The sequence below is a fragment of the Eucyclogobius newberryi genome, unplaced genomic scaffold (genome assembly GCF_026437365.1).
Source record: "Eucyclogobius newberryi isolate DKJ021-1_F unplaced genomic scaffold, fEucNew1.0.hap1 SCAF_14, whole genome shotgun sequence".
NCBI lineage: Eukaryota > Metazoa > Chordata > Actinopteri > Gobiiformes > Gobiidae > Eucyclogobius > Eucyclogobius newberryi.
The window spans coordinates 8,524,995-8,544,031 of NW_027315768.1; the positions used below are offsets into that span (position 1 = coordinate 8,524,995).

A 19,037-nucleotide genomic window follows, 5' to 3' on the forward strand; every position below is an offset into this window, starting at 1 on the left:
AGGGTTAGGGGTTATCGGATAGGATAGTACAATGTGGTATCAGCACAACCCCAGGAAGAAGGAAGGGCGGATGAATGAATGGAAAGACAATCATGTGGGAGGATGGAAGGAAAACATGGGTGAAGGGATAGAAAGAAGAAGGATGGATGGAAGGATTGACGGAAAGGTGAGAGGATCAGATGGACAGATGGGATAGATGGAAGAATGTTCTGATTTCAGTTTTAAAACACCAAACAGTACCTCTGACCTTACACATTGCTCCATCAGACTGGAAGAAAAGGTTCAATGGGAAGTTGGAAGAATTGATATATGGAAAGACGGATGGATAAATACGATGGACAAAAAGAATTATTGGATGGACAGAAGATAGAGTGAAAATAATGATGGATGAATTAACAGGCAAATGGTGGATGGATGTTTAATGGGAGAATAGTTGATGAAAAGGAGAATGTATGGATGAAAAGATGAATGGATTTTAAAGATGATTGGTTGTACATATTAAGTTAAACCAAATTTATGGATGAAAAGACAATGAATTATGGACAGAATGGATGGATAAGTAGATTCAATATCCTTAAAGGTGCACTATAACTTTTCGGGTAAAGGGTCCACAGTATGGCAATTTCAGCAGTTTTATAGCTCAAAATACTGAATAACACTTAACAACAGATCAGAACTGTGTCGTAAAGGAAAGGAGGTGTGAAATTATCTATATTTGCTACAACGCGATCACTTGGCCAACCCATGCTTTCAGGAGTTACGTAGAATCGACCGTTTCATCACATACAAGCCGGTTCATAAGTATATAACCTGTTTATTTGATGATATTTATGTGATCTCATGATTGGCTGGCAAAACTATAACATCATGAACCATCTTTTCTCTAATCGGCGTGATATCCATTTGGTGTTTGCCGATGAATCAACCAGAACCAGAACAACACTTTAGAAGAGGAGGTCATGCCTATGCCTCACAACATCAGACATTTCAACTTAAAAGTAGTTAGGCTTTAACCTCACCTAGATTTGATTTGCTTTTATTGTCCCCGTAGGGAAATTTGTCCTCTGCATTTGACCCATCCTTCAACCAGTGCCGCTGGTGCCACCTGACAGGAGCAGTGGTCATTTCATTGCACCTAAATGTGGTCAATGGGTTGGCACCACCTCAAACCCTCCTGATTAATCATTTTCATTTGCATTGTGAACGTGCATATGAAGCGTGCAAGTGCGAGTATTGGGACAGGGCCAAAATACAGGGAATTGGATCCTGAATTCCCATAGAAATAACAAAACCCACATGAAGAATTGTCAGGAGTGACTTTAGAAACTGCAAGGGTTTGTTGTCCCAAGAGGGCATCAGAGGTACAGTCATTGGACATTTTAACACTTTAAACAAAACAAAACAATTCACAGTTACAATAACCTCAGACCATGAAGAAATGCATCAAACCGCCAAGATTTATGGGGGGTCTTTCTAGCCAGGACTCAAACTAGCATGTGAAGCTAAATGCTACTCCAGGTATGTTTTTGATGAGGGAACAATGTTAGAACATGGTTAAAAGCTTTAAAAAAAACTCAATTCTCATGCTTTTTTTTTTTTGCTGTAAAGATTCAGCAGCAGTACAGTATATTCTGTGTCCGTCCCCGTCCTACCTGCTGTGGCCTGAGCCTTGTGTCCCGCGCTGTGCAGGCTCAGCACCAGTCTGCTGTTACTGATGCTCAGCTCCAGTCGGTGAGGCTCCGGGCTGAGACGTGCCCCCAGCAGCAGGCCCTCCTGGTTCCACGTCCTGAACTGGAATCGGACCGAGAACCCCCCCATGGAGGAGGAGGACGAGGGTGAGGACGAGGGTGAGGAAGGGGCCGGGGCGGGCAGTGACAGGTAACTGCTACTGGAGCTCAGGAACGAACAGGACACAAGCTGAGGCCGCGAGCACGAGAATGTCACGTTGCCCTGGAGTCAGAGAGAAGAAAGGAGAAAATACACGATTACTAATGTTATTGCCATCATGCCTGGAATGTGCCACAGGCTGACATTAAACCTGTCTATCTCCATGGAGACAAGCAGCTGACAGGTCAGATCTATGGAAAACTATGGGATGACAGTAAGGACTCTGTGTGCTGTAAAACTACATTTGCACAAACAGCCTTCTGCTATGATGCAATAAAGGAGCGGAACAATCTTCATATTGAACTAAAATGTCAAACAAACTATTACTACTATTCAACAATCAAACAGCAATAACAATTAGACATCCTGCCTCTTATAATGGGCCTAATGTAGCGCCCTGTTGTTGACTGTTTTATGGCATATAACATGCAGCGGAAATGTGTGTGTAACATGTAAATATGTAACTGTTTTAATAGTGCAAAGCTAAAATAGTAGGCCATGTATACTCCTGGATGAGATGTGTGGCTGTGTGAGTGTGTGTGGGTCAGAATGTGGAAATGATCTTGTTGTTGAATGTGTTTCTGGTGTGGAACATCTTTGTCTTTTACATGTCTCAAATAAAGATTAAATTAAACTAAACTTAAGTATCAATATCGTAATATTGGCTAACACAATCATCTTTATTGCAACAATGAATTATTTTTATTCATGGTTTTCCTGATTCAGTCTAAATTAGGCTTAATGTTGATGTTGTCTTGATTTTGTCTCTAAGGTTTTATTTTGAGAGACAAAACTGAAATGATTGTGTCAAAAATGATTCAAATATTGTAAACAATATCACTATAACAGTAATTATTCTTAATTGTTTTAATAACCCTCCTCACTAACCAGTTAAAAACACACTGAGATGGAGTTTAATGCCATACTATGGAACATTCCAGCCAGAGCACTGATATCTTCAAGTGCCAGATCCTCAGCCAGAAAAGTTACATAGTGCGCCTTTAAGTGAACCATGAACAAATGTATTCTGTTGCTAAACTCCACAAATGGATTATGTAATACTAGTAACCATTTGTAAAAGGATTGCACTCAAATATTTGATGACAGCTGGCTTCACAGCAGATTTTTATTATAAAAGTGAGTCATTTAGGCAGATGGCTAATCAACTAGAGGCTGTAAGCTCTAAAATCATCATCAAGAATTAGACCAATTTAGCTTCAAACACGGTAGTTATGATCAGTGCTGAGATTGTCTGATGGTGAAGAGACTGTTTGATATATGTTCAGCTTGATGTATGTTCCACTTGTTTATCTCAATCCCATACTCAGTACACCAGTCAAATGCCACTTTGAATGTAGAGAGGCCCATGAGCTTTAGGGTTATGTGCATAGTACTTATCACTAATCACTACATGACAGTTGCATGCAGTGATTTTATGGATGGGCAAGAAGACTTGAGGTGTTCATCAGTGTTTATTTGCACGCAAACTGAAAAAAAGAACTGACTTTTGAACTCAAGTCTCCCGTGCGAAGAGCAAAAGCCTATTCTACTGAGCCAAACGTCCTTAACTGTAAAAAGTATTAAATAGGCTAACTTCTATGTTGTTAAATGACGTCTAATCATTAGAAAAATGAACCGAGCTTTAGCTACAAGATAGTGTTCAAGTCAGCTTGGCACTGCTGTTGCTTCACTTCTCCTCTGCACAGGTTTAGTCAGTGTGGTTGGAACTCAGATCCATGGGTTTGAGGCTGTTGTCCTCAGAGCACATGTGCAGACATCTAAAATAAGCTGCAGTCCGCTCTGGTTCTAAAAACTAAAAAAGCGCGAACCATGAACAGGCCTCTGAACACGGTCACAAAATGAAAACAGGCGAGAGAAGAAGAAACAAGGTTCCTGCGCAATACTGCCCAGCGACCTGTAGAGGCCACTAAAAGACACCATGACTTGAAACCAAGCTTCAGCAGCAGAAGTCAGGAGAAAACGGGCTTATTTTGATATATTTCGGACCAATTTGAATATAGTTGTGAAACGCAGTAATTTTAGATTTTATTGGCCAATCACTGCTTGCCTTGATTTCCCTGACCACACACCACTGCTACATGGTCTAAAAGCCAAAGCCAAATATGTTGCAAATCCAGGCACCAACGTAACAAAAGGATACTTGATCTTCAAAATATATATATTTTTCTTTATTCAGCCTTCATTTTGATTAGGTAGATCCCTAAGTTTATCCTTAAAGGGACTTTACCTAATTTGTTTTTTGATGTAATAAATGCAGTCAACCAGAAATCTTGCGGCTTTTGCCGTGCCGTGGACGTGTCATTGACGTGGTCTTATGTGCAAAAGTCACAGCGCATCAAGGTGCCGTGGATTACAATGGCTGTGATTGATTGTCCCACACAGACTGTGGAAAACCTATTTAATAATGCTTAGAACTCCTGAGGTTTGGCACAGACATGTTTGCACATGAGCCTAAAGTGATAATTGTTAATTGTGCTAATAATTATATAAATGCAAAATAAAACTGTTTAATTTCCACATCACTCCTGGACCCTGATTAGCTTTACAGAAGCTTGAATGGTTCAGCTCTGCATGAGCATGTGACTGATTAGGGCTTGAAGGAGGACTATTAACTAGTCTTTAGGTAAATACATGTGGACGGCTGCAAAGATTTGAAGATAGTTTGGTTTTTCAAATTTTTAAGACAATAAACTTCAGGTACAGCGCCTTTACAAAGGCACTAAATGTTCTGATCGAGAGTTTGTCCCACAGCTTATCAATCTATCTATCCATCTATATTTATTTTTATTGCTTGAAAAACAAAACAAAAAAACGTGCCTTCTTGTTTGATTGGGCTCGTTTCATAGATCTTTCCTGTATATTTTCAAGATGCCATGATAGCATTCAATCATTTATTTGCACACTTCCAAGTCCTATTATTGTTCACGAGTTACTCTTATACTTAGAAAATACTCTTCATTCTTACCACAGAGTAAATCTGAGGCTTGCGTCTCTTGGCCAGGTCGATGATGTTGATGCCGTTGTAGTACAGGTTTTCGATGCAGCCGTGGAAGTTCTTACGTAGAAAAGTTCCTGGTTTACCCGGCAGAGGGATCCCGCCAAAACTCAGCTCGTAGTCCACCTCCAGCGAATCGCCCTGGCCCCTGGTGGTGAAGTGCTGGCTGTGCGTGTCTACAGTCAGATTCACCTGTTTGTTGAAGCGCTCCATCACCACCGTGTGCCAGTGCTGGTCATCTAACAGACTGCCCACGGTGACCGCTACTCGCCCGCTACTGAACCGCAACCGGGTGTCATCTGTTGGGAGACAGAAAATAAAATAGTTAGAACATAACCAATCAAACAAGTTTATTCATCCCCAAGGGGCAATATTTGCACATCAAGCATTAACTCTAAATGTGAAATAAATGCATGCTCTATGTAAATCTGTAATAATATATATCATTTTATTGAGACTATATACTGGGTGAGCATTACTGGTACTGCCCAAAATTGGTTGAAGTCCTATCTAAAGGAAAAGTACTTTGTTGGGATTGATGAAGGATTGTCTTTGACCAGTGGGTTTCTCCAAAGGTCAATTCTGGGACCCCTCTATTCTATTTAATCTCTACATGCTGCCATTAGGCCAGATGATACCCAGTGGTGGGTCCACAAATAGCACATATGCAGATGACTCTCTTCTGATCTATTTGTCACTGATGGCAGATGAACTTGGACCAGTGGTGCCGCTCATGTGGAAAGCACATATGTCTGCCATGTGGTAGTGATGTGCAGGTTGTATTGTGACACCCGTGGGTTGGGGCAGGGCGGGTGAAGACATTTTCATTCTATTGTGGGGCATGAATATGAGTCGGATTCTACTAAAACACACAGCATTTTGTAGCTTGATATATAGAGAACACAGTCTACTGTCACCTATTGATTTATCTGTGTGAGCTGATTTACCTGTGTCTGCCTTCTTCCAAGTCTGGCTCTCAGCCTGAGCTTGCACTTAGTAAGTGAGCAATAGTGAGAGAGAGAGAGTGAGGATGAGAAATAAAGACGCAAACTCCTTATTTGTTGTGCTGATTCGTGTGTTAAAATTCATTATTGCACAGGTGCAGATCATGTGGATGATGACTGTGGGCGAGGCAGGGTTTTGGACAACCGGTGTCACTACTGTGTTTGGGAGGCCACAGCTCAACAATTTGCTATTTGCTGCATGTCATTCCCCAGTCTCATTCTCATTTCATGCTGCACTTTCCTGTATAATAAAGCATACGGGCCAAAAAAATAATAATAATATGGACCAGTGGATTCACGTCACTGCATTCAAAACATAAGAGTATGGATGCAAAACAACTTCCCCTTGCTAAACTCAGACAAGATTGAAGTAAGATGGTTAGACCACTGTAACAGCCTGCTCACTGGCCTCTCCAAACGAGCTGTAAAACAGCTGCAGTACATCCAGAACTCTGCTGCTCGGGTCCTGACTAGAACCAGGAAGTATGATCACATTAGTCCTATTCTCAGGTCTCTGCACTGGCTCCTGTGGCTCAGAGAATAGACTTTAAAGCAGCTTTGCTTGTGTACAAGTCTCTCCATGGCCTAGCACCAAAGTACATCTTGGACATGTTAGTGCCATATGAACAGGCCTCCTGCTGGTGCCAGAGGCAGGACTAAACATGGAACTCAAGGACCGGCCTCTTGCTGGTGCCAGAGTCAGGACTAAACATGGGAAAGCAGCCTTTCAGTTGCATGCAGCTAAACTGAACAGGCTATTTCAGAACTCTAACCCCCAAAAAGCTGCTGCACCGTCCTTAGACTATGTGTAGAGAAGCTGACTCCCATCAGCAAAGGAGATCCACAGGGCTGTGTACTTTCTCCTCTGCTCTTCTCCATGTACACAAACTGCTGCACCTCCAGCCCTGATTCCGTAAAACTGATCAAGTTTGCGGATGACACCACCCTCATCTGGCTCATCTCGGACCGGGATGAGTCTGCCTACAGGAGGGAGGAGGACCGGCTAACACTTTAACTATTATGCATATTTTTCTAATATTATAATTATTGTTCTGTGTTGCACCTTAATTCCAAAGCAAGTTCCTGTGAATTCTGTTCACTGACAACGGCAGATTCTTATTTTGAAAATCTGGGACAATCCACCTTTTGTTTATAATGCTTAGGAGCTTTAATTGAATCGGATCTGTTTTCATGTGCAAACAATATAGTAGAAGCTCAAAATAACCAAATTGCTTTACACAATATGCCCCATTTAAAGAAAATGTTTCCATTTCCTTGGCAATAAAAACACATGTTCCTCCTCTTACATTACTTTAATTAAGCCCCTACACGATGTTCCCAGGATTCCCACTATACTGCTGTATATGTATCTGACCTCATTTTGGCTTATACATTTTGTCAATTTGAAAAGATGGTCTTATTTTCTGCTTTGAACTGAATTGAACTGCAATTAATGCCTTAATTCCATCTTGTGGATTGATTTGCTAATGTGGGCCTGGACTGAAAATGTCATCATTATTTAGCAATTACAAAATGAGGCTAATTATATAGGACTCAACCTCTGCAGATTATATTAAAATGCAAAGTAATTTGAGATGGCAAATTAACAGTAAATACTGAGAAATATATAATTCAGTAACATAAATGGCTACAAGGATTTTCTACATAAACCTTCATAAATTGTATTAGGTCAGGCTCTAATATCAGTTTTATATTGAAAGCCAAATGTTGACGTGACATCTAAAGGACACATAGTATGCATTATTTATTTATTTATGTTTTATTATTACTGGATTGAAAATAACTCTTGGATGAGCATCGAAAATAGTGTCCAGAAGACTACAACTGAATGTTTTTCTACATTGGAACAATGTTGGACGAATGAGGGATTACACCACACTACCATCTGTATTATTTTGTACACATGACTTTCTATAAATTAGGTGTTCCCTCATCAAGATTTGGTGTGGCCACTCCATCTACTGGCAACAGGAGGAATTACCACAAGGTTATAAACAAAAGCTAGCTCTTCCCGACATGCTAATGTAGCCACACAGTTGTAATGATCTGTAATTTCAAGCAGAAATGCTCAGAATGGATCTGTCAATGATTTGTGAAACTTTATGTGAAGATCTCCGGATTAGGGATGGGAGTATCAGTATTGGTATCAATATATCAATAGGGACTCAATAGTACAAATTTGTGTTTTGATAATACTATGCAAATATTGACACAAATTAACACATGTACATTTTAAGGTCAGACATCCCTTTGAAACATGTTAGGGTCATTTCAACAGCAACTTTGGACTGATCATCTGTTTGTACCCTTTTTTCGTACATATATTTAAATACCTTCACACATAGAATTAGACTTAAATTAGTGTCGAGTATCAGTTTTGAAACAATACCTCCAAAAGTACCCTACACCTGATCTGTACCAGTGAAGTTACCAGTGTTTTATGAGACTCAGAGAAGGAGTTTCCAGTTTCAGTTTTTCTACAAGAATTGTGAATTGTTATATTTGAAATCAATTTTGCCTAAAGTTATATCTTTGAACTGGGGTTTTCAAAAGTATCTACAGTAAATCAACCCTGCCCAGATGATAATTAAAACTCATTGGACCTTTCCTGAATAGTTTTAGAATGGTCTTGATCTACATATAACAAAACTAGTATTGGACAATGCTTTTAGAAACATTTTACATCAAAATCTGTATTGGGGCTTTTCCTTAGTATCAAAATTGAGTTTGAAATTTCAGTATCGTGACAACACTTGTTTGAACATAGAATTGCTGTAAACAGAAACACATTGAACCACCATAATAATAACCATAATACTCTCCAAACCATCACAGGGCATTTTTATGATATCATCAGTGTCACCATGTCTACAATCAAGCCCTGAATAGCATTTGTTTCATGGTCCTCCACTGTTGTACTGACCTAGGTTGAGGTAGAGTGCCAGCTTGCCACGGTGCAGCTCCAGGGTGATGTAGTCCCCTCTCTGGCCCTCTCCGTGCAGCAGGACGCCCTCTGCCTGTCGACTCTTGAAGCGCAGCGAGATGACGTCCTTCACTGTGGACATGGACTTCTGGTTGAACCGGTACAATAGAGCGCTGCGCCCGTCGAAGTCTGCCACATCGGATTCTGCAAAGGATAAGAACAGAGTGTTTAGTACAAAACAATATACTTTATTGTGCCCTTGGGGAAATTTGTCGTGGACTCGTGCTGTAGTTCCTTCAGTTAAAAACCACACAATACAAATCATACAATCACAATCACAGCCAAACACAACTGACAAGGCAGTGCTACAGTTCCCAGGCTGGTTTAGAAGCCTTATAAATGTAGGAAAAAAATAATTCCTGTAGCAGTTGAGTCTGCACTGGGGGACGTAATAATGCTTCTCTGAGGGCAGAAGGTCATACTCGAAGTGGAGGACAAGGGAGGACAAGTGACACTATCCTTTGCACAGACTCCTCGTACAGACAGCTCACAGATTGGTGTTGTTTCATTCCCATGATATTAATGTGTGTATTTGGTGTAAGGGTCATGTTTTCAGCTGCACAGAAAGATTCCCGTACCAGGCTGTTATGCTGTAGCTGACCAGGCACTGCCTGGTAAAACTGAAACAGCAGCTTTGAGCTGACACCATACAGCCTCAGAAGGTGCAGAAAATATGACCGCTGTTGGAACCGAGAGCACAGACTGTCCACTTGAACACTCCAGGTGAAGGAGCAGTCTACATGCAGTGCTAAATATCTGTATAAGGAGCTCAATCACAGCTTGGATACAATGTCATCATCAGTGGTGGAATAAGTACTCCATTTTCAAGTATAGATAAAAGTATAGATACAGCAGCAAAACATGCCTAGTGTCTTTTAATTGTATTTAAAACAAGTATCAAAAGAGTATTTCCAAATTACCTGTATATAAATTGTATGTTTTGGGTGATATGCATTGAAGCAATTCATGTGGTGCACAGGCAAAGCTAATGTACTTATTGGAAAAAGCAGTTTATCATAAATTGCTTTTTTTTTTTTTACGAAAACAAATCATGTTTGTGTTTATTAAATCCGTTTTTGTTCTTGAAATCTGGATCTGGACCTGGACCATCTAACACAGGGGTGTCAAACTCATTTGGGCCGCGGGCCGAATTTCGACGCTCAGGCTGGGTCGCGGGCCGAACATAACGAAAAACATAAAACTATTAAAAATATAAGAAATAAATAGCTTTATATAGCCTACGCTGTTTTGAAGCAATTACTTGATCAATAAAAAAAATTACAAAACGTTTGTTCTCATAAACTGAAATGTATTTAGAAAAACAAGTGTAATTTCACCAATACTGTGCTTCAGTTTATGTGCAGTACAACTTCAGAGTTGATCTACAGTTCTACACAGAGATAAACATTTGACTTTATAACAAAATAAACTTCTCAAGATCTATGAAAACTTTTAAATGTACCAACTAACATTTCCACGTCTGTGTATGTTATCTGCACACCTGAACTGACACACCACTAAACTTCTGCTCAAAAGTGCTTAAAGTGCAGCAGAGCCCTGTGGGGGAGGGGCGGAGTTTGACACATATGAGCTAACACATGATTGGACATTTTCGTGCTAATTTTTTTAATGTTTTGCTCTTTTGAGTTACACTGTGGCATGGAATGAATGCAATAAACATTATTTGCCATTATATGGAATGCCTCTTTAGCTTAACAAATATATTTTTTCTATTGGATTGAATAGGAGCAGAACCTGAAACCGTCCCGAACAGAGTGTCTTAACAGGTCAAGTAAAGTACAAGTTTTAAATTGTCATCTCGATAAAGAAGTGTGCGGCTAATTGGTCGTTAGAAGCAATTTTCCTGGCCATTTTGCCTTTTTTTTCTTTGGCCCGTAGGCTTTATTAGACTGGACAGTACAGCGTGAAATGGGGATCAGACAATGAGGGACATTGCAGCAAACTGTCGACACTGTCAATTATTCTGGTCATTTTTAGAACATAATTTTGTTTGCTCAAAGCTGGGATTTCTCAGCCATTACAGTATTAAAAAAAAATAAAAACAGGTAGTGGAGTACAGTTTCTGCTGTCAAATGTAGTGAAGTAAAAGCAAAAAGTATCTGGTGTACTTTTATATTTTACTTTCCACCACTGGTGTGTTACAAGACTATGGACCCCGTTTTTCTGAAAGCGTATTCATTTCAAGGGAGTGTCTACAGAGCCGCGGCGCGCGGCCGAAACTGACATGTTATTTTTTGCCGCGGCTCCTGAAACTGCTGCGCTATTTGACCGCAGCGTTTTAGACCGCACCGGGTTAAGGTTAGGGTCAGGGTTAGGGTTAGGGTTAGCCATGAGGCTACATGGCAGTGCCGCGGTTCCTGAAACTGCTGGGCCATTTGACCGCGCCGCGGCTCTGCAGCCTAATTTCAATTTAGTAATCAAATAATCGCTAACTGCTTCCAAAACAAGCCACGAGCTGGGAAAAGAGGTTATTCAGATTATTTAGACTCAAATTCAGCCACAATTACATAATGGTGACAAATGATGCGGAAAATGTGTAAATTTTGTATATTTGATGAAAATACTCTTTTGTACCATGATGCTTAAACGGCTTCACTTTCTCTGGGTCAAACTTAGTAAAGATCTTTTCATCAATTGGCTTTTGCTTTTTTTGCGAAACATCTTATCGATTAATCGAAAGAGAAAATGCCAGACTATAATTGATTCATAAAATGGTCGTTATTTGCAGTTCTAGTTAATATAGACCCTTCCAGAGTTGTAAACAGAACGCCTGCATTCTAAAGGCCTTCAAACAACACATCAGGGCTGTTTTAGCAACATACAACCAGTCGACCACACAAGAGTAACACCAGAGCCTTAGACTTACAGTATTACAAAACAATATTACATGTAGCAGCGTTTAGAGTAGATCACTTACATTAGCAATGACTTCTTGAATCTAACATTATGCTAGACACTTATAGGGATGAGGGATTACACCGACACTAGACACTTATAGCATACCAGACTCCACGTCAAGTGTTGTGAGTTCAAATCTGGCTTTGACATTTTATTGAATGTCCTTCCTCTCATCCCCATTTCACACTACTCTGTCTTATAAGACGAGTTATGAAAAATAGCACATAAAACTGAAAATGAAAAAGGTTGATACTTCAAGAAGACAGAAGTTCTGGGCTTTGATCCGTATCTACAGCGCGAGTCGCTACAACAAACTTTTCTGAACATTTACATCAGCTCTTCCTCGTCCACAAGCCTTCTGCACCGGAAAAGCCTTCAGGGCTTTCAAGAGCACGGACTTTGTGTAAGATCCAAAAATATAAGACCCGGACGGATGGAAATCAAGCCGTTCAAAACTGTAGGCTAATGTAGCAACACAATAATATGTAAACTAATCTTAACCAGCTGCTAACAACTTAAAACAAACAGCTCAGCCTCAGTCTGCAGTGTAAGTCCACTGGTCCCTCCCTTCTGGAAAAACATGGTCACAGATGGTTACAGAAGATAAATCCTTTGTTTTGAGACATTTTGTTGGCAGAGCCCACAGTGCGCATGTGGCTGTCGTCCTCAAGATGGCAGTAGCAACAAGTGTAGGACGTTACTTCGGACTCATGAATAAAGCCTACAAGTCAAAAAACCTTTAAATAAATAAAGAAAAGTTGCCACTGCTGCCCTGGGGCTGATAGAACCAACTCTCTGACCACAACTATTCACTGCTTTACACAACTTCAGACACACAAGCTGGAACTGGGATAGATTGGACACTTTTCTATTTATAATCACTTTGACACATCGGTTTCTGTCGCCCAAACCCCAGGCCTGTCACTAAGAGGGGAGTGCTAAATTGTGCATCGCCTACAATGTCTACAAAAACAAAAAATGGGAAGAAAACATTGTGTGGTTTGTTGGTTAATCCTTTCCATGCTTTACTGTCTCTCTCTAATAAAGGCCACAGGCAAGAATAAATTTTAATGAAAAAGGTTTTGGTTAATTAACATAAAATATGATTAAACGAGCACCAATTTCAGCAACTGTTAACACAAGCCCGAGGGGGAAAACTGTTTAGAAGCATTGGCAGAGCTCTTATTCATACAAATCATTAAATTTTGTATTATTTGACCAATTTGGATCGCTGTGGGAACCTTGAATGTTTTTCCTGTGTTTTGGAAGGTTTCCTCTAGGCTTAAAAAACAGGCATATCCTCCAACTACGCACTCAAAACCTCAGGTCCATAGGCGCTTCCCTGCGGTCACCCACAGCTCCTTTCCACATTTTTAGCGAAAGATGGGTCAAATACCAGAGGTAAAAGTACTCATATATTCACTTGAGAAACTTCTCAGAGTGGTTCAGACATTATTCGTTTACTCCTTGAGAAATATTGTTCAGTGTAACATTATTTTTGCTTGAGAAAGAGTTCTGGTTCCTCTTCCCATTGTGAATGCTGGTTCTGGTTCCTCTCCCCATTGCAAGTGCTCGTTCTGATTCCTCTTCCCATTGTGAGTTCTGGTTCCTCTTCCTATTGCGAGTGCTGGTTCTGGTTCCTCTTCCCATTGCGAGTGCTTGTTCTGGTTCCTCTTCCCGTTGTGAGTGCTGGTTCTGGTTCCTCTTCCCATTGCGAGTGCTTGTTCTGGTTCCTCTTCCCGTTGTGAGTGCTGGTTCTGGTTCCTCTTCCCATTGTGAGTGCTGGTTCTGGTTCCTCTCCCCATTGTGAGTGCTGGTTTTGGTTGCTCTTCCCATTGTGAGTGGTTGTTCTGGTTCCTCTTCCCGTTGTGAGTGCTGGTTCTGGTTCCTCTCCCCATTTCCCATTGTGAGTGCTTGTTCTGGTTCCTCTTCCCGTTGTGAGTGCTGGTTCTGGTTGCTCTTCCCGTTGTGAGTGCTGGTTCTGGTTGCTCTTCCCGTTGTGAGTACTGGTTCTGGTTCCTCTTCCCGTTGTGAGTGCTGGTTCTGGTTCCTCTCCCCATTTCCCATTGTGAGTGCTTGTTCTGGTTCCTCTTCCCGTTGTGAGTGCTGGTTCTGGTTGCTCTTCCCGTTGTGAGTGCTGGTTCTGGTTGCTCTTCCCGTTGTGAGTACTGGTTCTGGTTTCTCTTCCTATTGTGAGTGCTGGTTCTGGTTTCTCTTCCTGTTGTGAGTGCTGGTTCTGGTTCCTCTTCCCGTTGTGAGTGCTGGTTCTGGTTTCTCTTCCTGTTGTGAGTGCTGGTTCTGGTTCCTCTTCCTATTGTGAGTGCTGGTTCTGGTTTCTCTTCCCGTTGTGAGTGCTGGTTCTGGTTCCTCTTCCCGTTGTGAGTGCTGGTTCTGGTTCCTCTTCCCGTTGTGAGTGCTGGTTCTGGTTCCTCTTCCCGTTGTGAGTGCTGGTTCTGGTTTCTCTTCCCGTTGTGAGTGCTGGTTCTGAAAAACGGCTGACTTATGCGTTCCACAGCAGCACCAGAACTATTTATCCTTGGAGGTCGGAACTATGAGCAGTGTATTACAGTTTATGTACAGTAACGACTCAAACGAGTAATACCAACCAGGAATGTGCTCAAATCATTAAAAATGTGGATCACTGAAGTTTATTTATTAACCTGGACAGAGTTACTACATCTATAGTTCATAAAGCATAATTTGAGAGTGAATTTCTGTTTTTGTGGTCATTAGTTTTGTGTCGTAACATTAGCACAGCAGCACATTTAAATCTGCAGAGGCTGTGCAAGAGCAGGCCCACAGATACAGAGAAACTGAAGGGGTAATAACACTAAGGCGATCAATATTTTAAAAGTTTGATATCAGACTTTATCCACATGCAGGGCACATCTAACTCAGATAAACTCAGGGTTCTGAAATGTTGCCTGAATTTCCAAATAAGTCCAGTTACAGCTTTGGCAGAAATGTGAACCAGTTCAAGTGGAATAGTAAACACTGAGGAAATACTGGTGCGATTCAAAACCAAGTCAGTTTGTGCTGAAATAGCAAACAACTAGAGGGAGCAGTGAGGGGAAAAACAACCTGATGCTAACTACGTGCTCGTCACGAATGTGTTGAAATGGCAATAAACAGTAGGCATTTTTGGTGAAAAAGCGTTACAAATGATAAAAGCTTCATGTTGCCAATATGAAGATTTTTTTAATTTTTGTGGCTATTCTTTGAAAATAGCTTGTGTGCAATATTTAAGGTTTTGTCCTTCCATTAACATTATATTAGAATTAGCATTATTCGTAAGCTGTTATGTCCTGTCAGTCACTCTTACAGTTACTCTTACTTACTACTCTTGCTCTCTCTGTATATTTAATAGAGATCGACATCAGTCTGGTCACTGGATTCCTCTCTTCCAGTTCAGATGGATTTGATTGACAGGGGGATAAGCCAATCAGGAACATGCAAGGTCTGTCGGCAAAAACAGATTCACTGAGCAAAGCACAAACAGCCGAGGTGATTACGACCAATGAGCTCACTTGTTTTACTGCGTGTCACTTGAATAAACTAATCAGATTGCACGGTTCTGTTTGAGTTTGACTCCAGGCGTGACGGAGGGAGTGGTGACCAGCCTCACTTTAGTGTGTATTCTGGATCCCAGGTGTACTCATACTTTAGTAGTCGCTTCCGTAAATACTTTTATGCTTTTACTGGAATAATTTCTTCATCCGGTATTTTGTACTTCGAAGTAACACTACTCTGATTTCCCAATAGGGGCAATGCAATCTACCTTATCAACCCCCCATGAGAAACAAGCAAATTCATTCAGTAATAAATCAATTTGTCCTAAAACATGGTTCAAAATGGGTATTACAGTGTGGTTAGCTGATGCATATTGTACATTAAATCCTTTTTGTCTGGCCCACATGTAACCTCATCTGTTTGTGTGATTGTGTTTACTGCCTACAGTGGGCCGTATTTTGAGCTGCAGTGGTTTTATTTGAGATTCCTCTGTTTTAAAGCGCTCTCTCCAGGGGCCCTCCTCAGCCTCGCACACTTTTATGGATTTGAGACGGAGCAACCGCAGAGCTATGCATAAAAACTACCTTCTGTTCAAACTATGCCACACACAAATTTCATTATCGGGCCGACGACTCTGCAAATCCCCGGACCTATAGTGTAATAACAAACAAGACGCCCAATACTAAGTCTATTTATCAAATCCTGCCTTGTTAGAAATATTGTATTATGTTTTACTGTAGGGATATTTGATTTTGTTCGGTTGGAAACAAATTGTATAAATGTATTCATGAATTCCCAGTTCCCAGAATGAAATTGCCTGCGTACGTTTTGACATTAAGGGCGCATTCTTAATACATAGTTTGGTGGATTCTGTTTTGAGGACCAGTGGAAACGGCGAGGATGTTCGTCCATCCGTTGGTTGTGAAGCCGCTGCCTGTTCTGGAGCAGGACTCTAGCGCTAGTTGTATTCTTTGACTTTTACCGATTTACTCCACAACTGGCCCTACATGTTTAAAAAGGATTCACAATTGTCTGAGTAACGTTTGGTTCTCTAGTTTTTCTCGTCAAAAGGTAATATAGGAAGCATGCCTACTGACAAATAACTGCAGTTGCCTTCACTAAGAACTAAGAGCTGGCCCAGGGGTATATTTGAGCAAACCTTTTTTAGGGCCTCTTTAAATGACAACTGTGGTCAGAAATTCGCATCAAGCACATCCTACATCCATTTGCGTTTGGACATAAATGATGAGGTGTGAAGAGAAACTATTTTAGGCGTGAGAAGCTGCAGTACATGCATTTGGCCACTGAATGACGCTGTGTTCCCTACAGACACACTGCACTACAATACAGTTTTGGATAATAGTTTCAGATCACTACTGGCACACTCTGCTCCATCTACGCAGTTCCATGAGTTTCTTGTGTAGATATGAATGTATGCGGCCGGAAAGTGTTGTATTTTTTGCGACCGTGGGTCAGTTGCATGCTACTTCCTCACAGCCAATCACTGCATGGATCAAGAAACTACCTACTCTAGCGTTTTCAGCCGATTCAAGAACAAGCAGCTTGTCGTAAAAAAAGAGGCATATCCGATATCAAAACATTGCAGAATTGTGAAAACTCGTGGCCGTGTGAATAGCCCTTTAGAATGAGATAACTAGAATAATCTAGTAATTAGATCTGATGTTTGGTATGTTAATCAATAATTTGTTTTAGAGAGACTGTTGTATTTGGAAGGCAACAACAATTCAACTAAAATACCTCTGGCCACATTTGCCAACGCCTGGAAAGTGTAAACAGTGTAAACTCCAGAAATCAGATAATGATCAGTTTTTTGTGTGCATGTAATGTTAGCTATTGAAAGCTTTGCTCTTTAAAACGTAAACTGTGGCATTACAGTAAATACGGGAATTTGTTGCGCTTTGGAATATAAAGTGTACATATATATATATATATATATATATATATATATATATATATATATATATATATATAATAAGAGCGGTATTATCTTTGAAACTAAATCCAACATAGCTGAAGTCTAGCAGCTGTATGTTTCTGCTCTATCGGGCACGATTCGGAGATGAGTAACATTCGTCCGGCCGGTTAGCGTATGTGCCTCTGACAGCTGGCCGTCTGCCACCAGCTCTGAGGCCCGGTCTCAAACTACATCAGAGAGCCGACCCAGTGTTCTGTGAGTATGGTGGTGTCAGCTGAAATCAGGATCTCAAGAATCACTAATATTAGAGAAAAAAACCTCATTTATTTCTGCAAACAGGCAATGCACTGTCAAGAGAGCATTGTCCAGATCTTGACCAGGATCTTGGTCAGGAGAACCTTGCCGCAGGATTAGCTAGACTGACTGTGCAAGTGCAAGGTTGACGGGGGAGAAGAACATACAAACGCTACACAGAAAACTGTTATTGGCCATTAAACATGCTTTCTTGGTATTCCATGTTTTAGGACTTAAATAATGTATGGATTGAAAACCACATAATACTTCTATCAGTCAGGCTTTCACCCATCTACTGGCAAAAGGATTACCATGGAGAAATACACAAAGGAGTTGTGATGAATGGGATTTATGTCAGAAATGTTCAGAACAACAACACCAAATATCTCGGAGCTCTACCTTTGGCGTCACAAAACAGGTGCATTTGGAAAAGTGTTTTCTGAGGCTCAGAGGGAAGAGGACTTACTAAACGTCTGATGATTGAACAATGTTATAACTGGGGTCAAGGACAATTCTCCACAATGTGTCCGTTATAGCATAAAAACACAAAAGCTCCTGTTATGTTGTGCTGTGCTGTACTGACTGTAGGAGCAGCCGTAGACCTCCAGCCTGAGTCCGATCCAGCCGCTGCGGTTCCAGTCCACGGGCACCAGGCGGAGGAAGCGCGTCCTCACAGGCTGAGACAGTCTGTTCTGAACCACACTGTCGGTGTTTGTGTTTCCCTCCAAAGTCTGCAACACAACACACAAAGCACATCATAAAGTTACTGCATTATTCAAGATACTACTTTAAGGCTGCGTTCACCTTTTGGGCCTAGTTTGATCCCAGTGTTGTCATGATATAGACTTGGTTTTGTCCTGGTTTTTATTCCTGGTTTAGTCTTGGTCTGGTCCAGGCTTAGTTCCAGGTTTAGTAAGCCTAATGTACCAATATCACAGGTTTAACACATGCGTTTGGTGTGATTATAACTATTTTCTGCTTATATATGTTTTTAACCTGATAACAGCTGCCTATTTTGCCGTATGCACAATAGTTGGACATACCCAAATGGCATTGCTTAAAAGAAAAGAAGATCTTACAACCCACATGCGAGTGTGATGAATCATTAGAAAGCTTAGGCCACTACAGAAGCCTAAACATTAAAGAAAATGTTTAGTCTCGCCTGGATATTGTCAATTTGTAAAGGTCCTAAGCACAGCATACTTCAGTGTGTTATTATGTTGTTCGCTGTACTTGCTGTTTATCTTGCTGACAACAACTGTGTAAAGTTTCAGATCTCTAGAACAGGAATTTCGGTGCTATTTACCTTTTGTATCAAAAAGTATATTCAATTTTGGCTCCTCTATGATAATAAAAAATACATTTTGATGTTTTGGAGACTATTATAACTGCTAAAAACAATGTATGTGAAAATGTGTAAACATGAGTGTAAACGTTTGATATAATAATACATATGAAATGCGACCC

At 40.7% G+C, this 19,037-nt stretch overlaps 2 protein-coding genes across 2 annotated transcripts in view; both read right to left on the bottom strand.

Annotated features, from left to right (window-relative positions):
* LOC140359387 (complement C1q-like protein 2) overlaps positions 1-19,037 on the bottom strand; it is a 249,498-nt gene that overhangs the window by 154,610 nt on the left and 75,851 nt on the right. The gene's annotated exons all lie outside the window — the stretch shown is intronic.
* Positions 1-19,037, bottom strand: part of LOC140359386 (contactin-associated protein-like 5) — a 170,950-nt gene that overhangs the window by 76,214 nt on the left and 75,699 nt on the right. The window contains exons 4-7 of the mRNA XM_072444287.1: positions 18,154-18,301; positions 8,852-9,055; positions 4,874-5,202; positions 1,653-1,950 (exon numbers count right to left, since the gene is read on the bottom strand). Coding sequence (XP_072300388.1) covers positions 1,653-1,950; positions 4,874-5,202; positions 8,852-9,055; positions 18,154-18,301 — 979 coding nt within the window. The remainder of the gene's footprint in view (positions 1-1,652; positions 1,951-4,873; positions 5,203-8,851; positions 9,056-18,153; positions 18,302-19,037) is intronic.